General features: G+C 59.9%; 1 protein-coding gene across 1 annotated transcript in view; it reads right to left on the bottom strand.

The window, feature by feature from the left end:
* Positions 1-321: 321 nt before the first annotated feature.
* LOC125487727 (vacuolar fusion protein MON1 homolog B-like) overlaps positions 322-789 on the bottom strand; it is a 9402-nt gene continuing 8934 nt past the window's right edge. Inside the window, exon 6 of the mRNA XM_048619877.1 lies at positions 322-772. Coding sequence (XP_048475834.1) covers positions 545-772 — 228 coding nt within the window. The 3' untranslated portion in view covers positions 322-544. The remainder of the gene's footprint in view (positions 773-789) is intronic.

Genomic DNA, 789 nt, shown 5'->3' on the forward strand with positions numbered 1-789 from the left:
GGGTCTGAAGGGCCTCCTGTTCCTGCGTAACAGGCTCGAGGGGAGGGTCTGAAGGGCCTCCTGTTCCTGCGTAACAGGCTCGAGGGGAGGGGCTGAAGGGCCTCCTGTTCCTGCGTAACAGGCTCGAGGTGGAGGGGGGGTGGTGGCGGGGTGCTGATCAGTCTCCTGTTCCTGTGTAACTGGCTCGAGGGGAGGGGCTGAAGGGCCTCCTGTTCCTGCATAACAGGTTCGAGGGGAAGGGCCCCATGTCAGCTACCCCCAAGACTCTGCAATTCCCCAAATGTCTCCCCCCTTTACAAAGCAATCGCCATTAGACACCAATTCCATAGCCACAAGTGAATTTATTGAACAGATGCCCCCCCGCCCCACCACCAACACAATACCCAGGCAGCAGTGCGTAGTTGGTTCGTCCCCATTTTAACATGTGGGCCTGGCACGAAACGCACCAGAAAGAACAGGAGGGGTGGGCCTTGAAGATGCTATCCTCGAGTAACAGCCACCCCCCGGCCAGTTGCAGGGGGGAGCAGACACCCCCCCCCACCCCTTACAGTAGGGACGGGAAGCCATTGTCCCCAGACTCCAGACGGCTGAGTTCGGGCCCCTGGGGGCTGCGGCCGGGGCTCGGGGTGGTGGAGTATTTGGCTGGGGAGTGGATGAAGAGTTGAGCTTCCTCCTTTCGGATCCATCGCAGCACCTTGGTGACTATGCTGATGGCAGCAGCTTTAGTGACCAGGGGGCTGTAACAGGCGTACAGCTCAAACTTCCCCGTCACCTTGGGGGGGAGAAAAG

Source organism: Rhincodon typus, chromosome 44 (genome assembly GCF_021869965.1).
Source record: "Rhincodon typus isolate 14 chromosome 44, sRhiTyp1.1, whole genome shotgun sequence".
In the NCBI taxonomy this organism is placed as follows: domain Eukaryota; kingdom Metazoa; phylum Chordata; class Chondrichthyes; order Orectolobiformes; family Rhincodontidae; genus Rhincodon; species Rhincodon typus.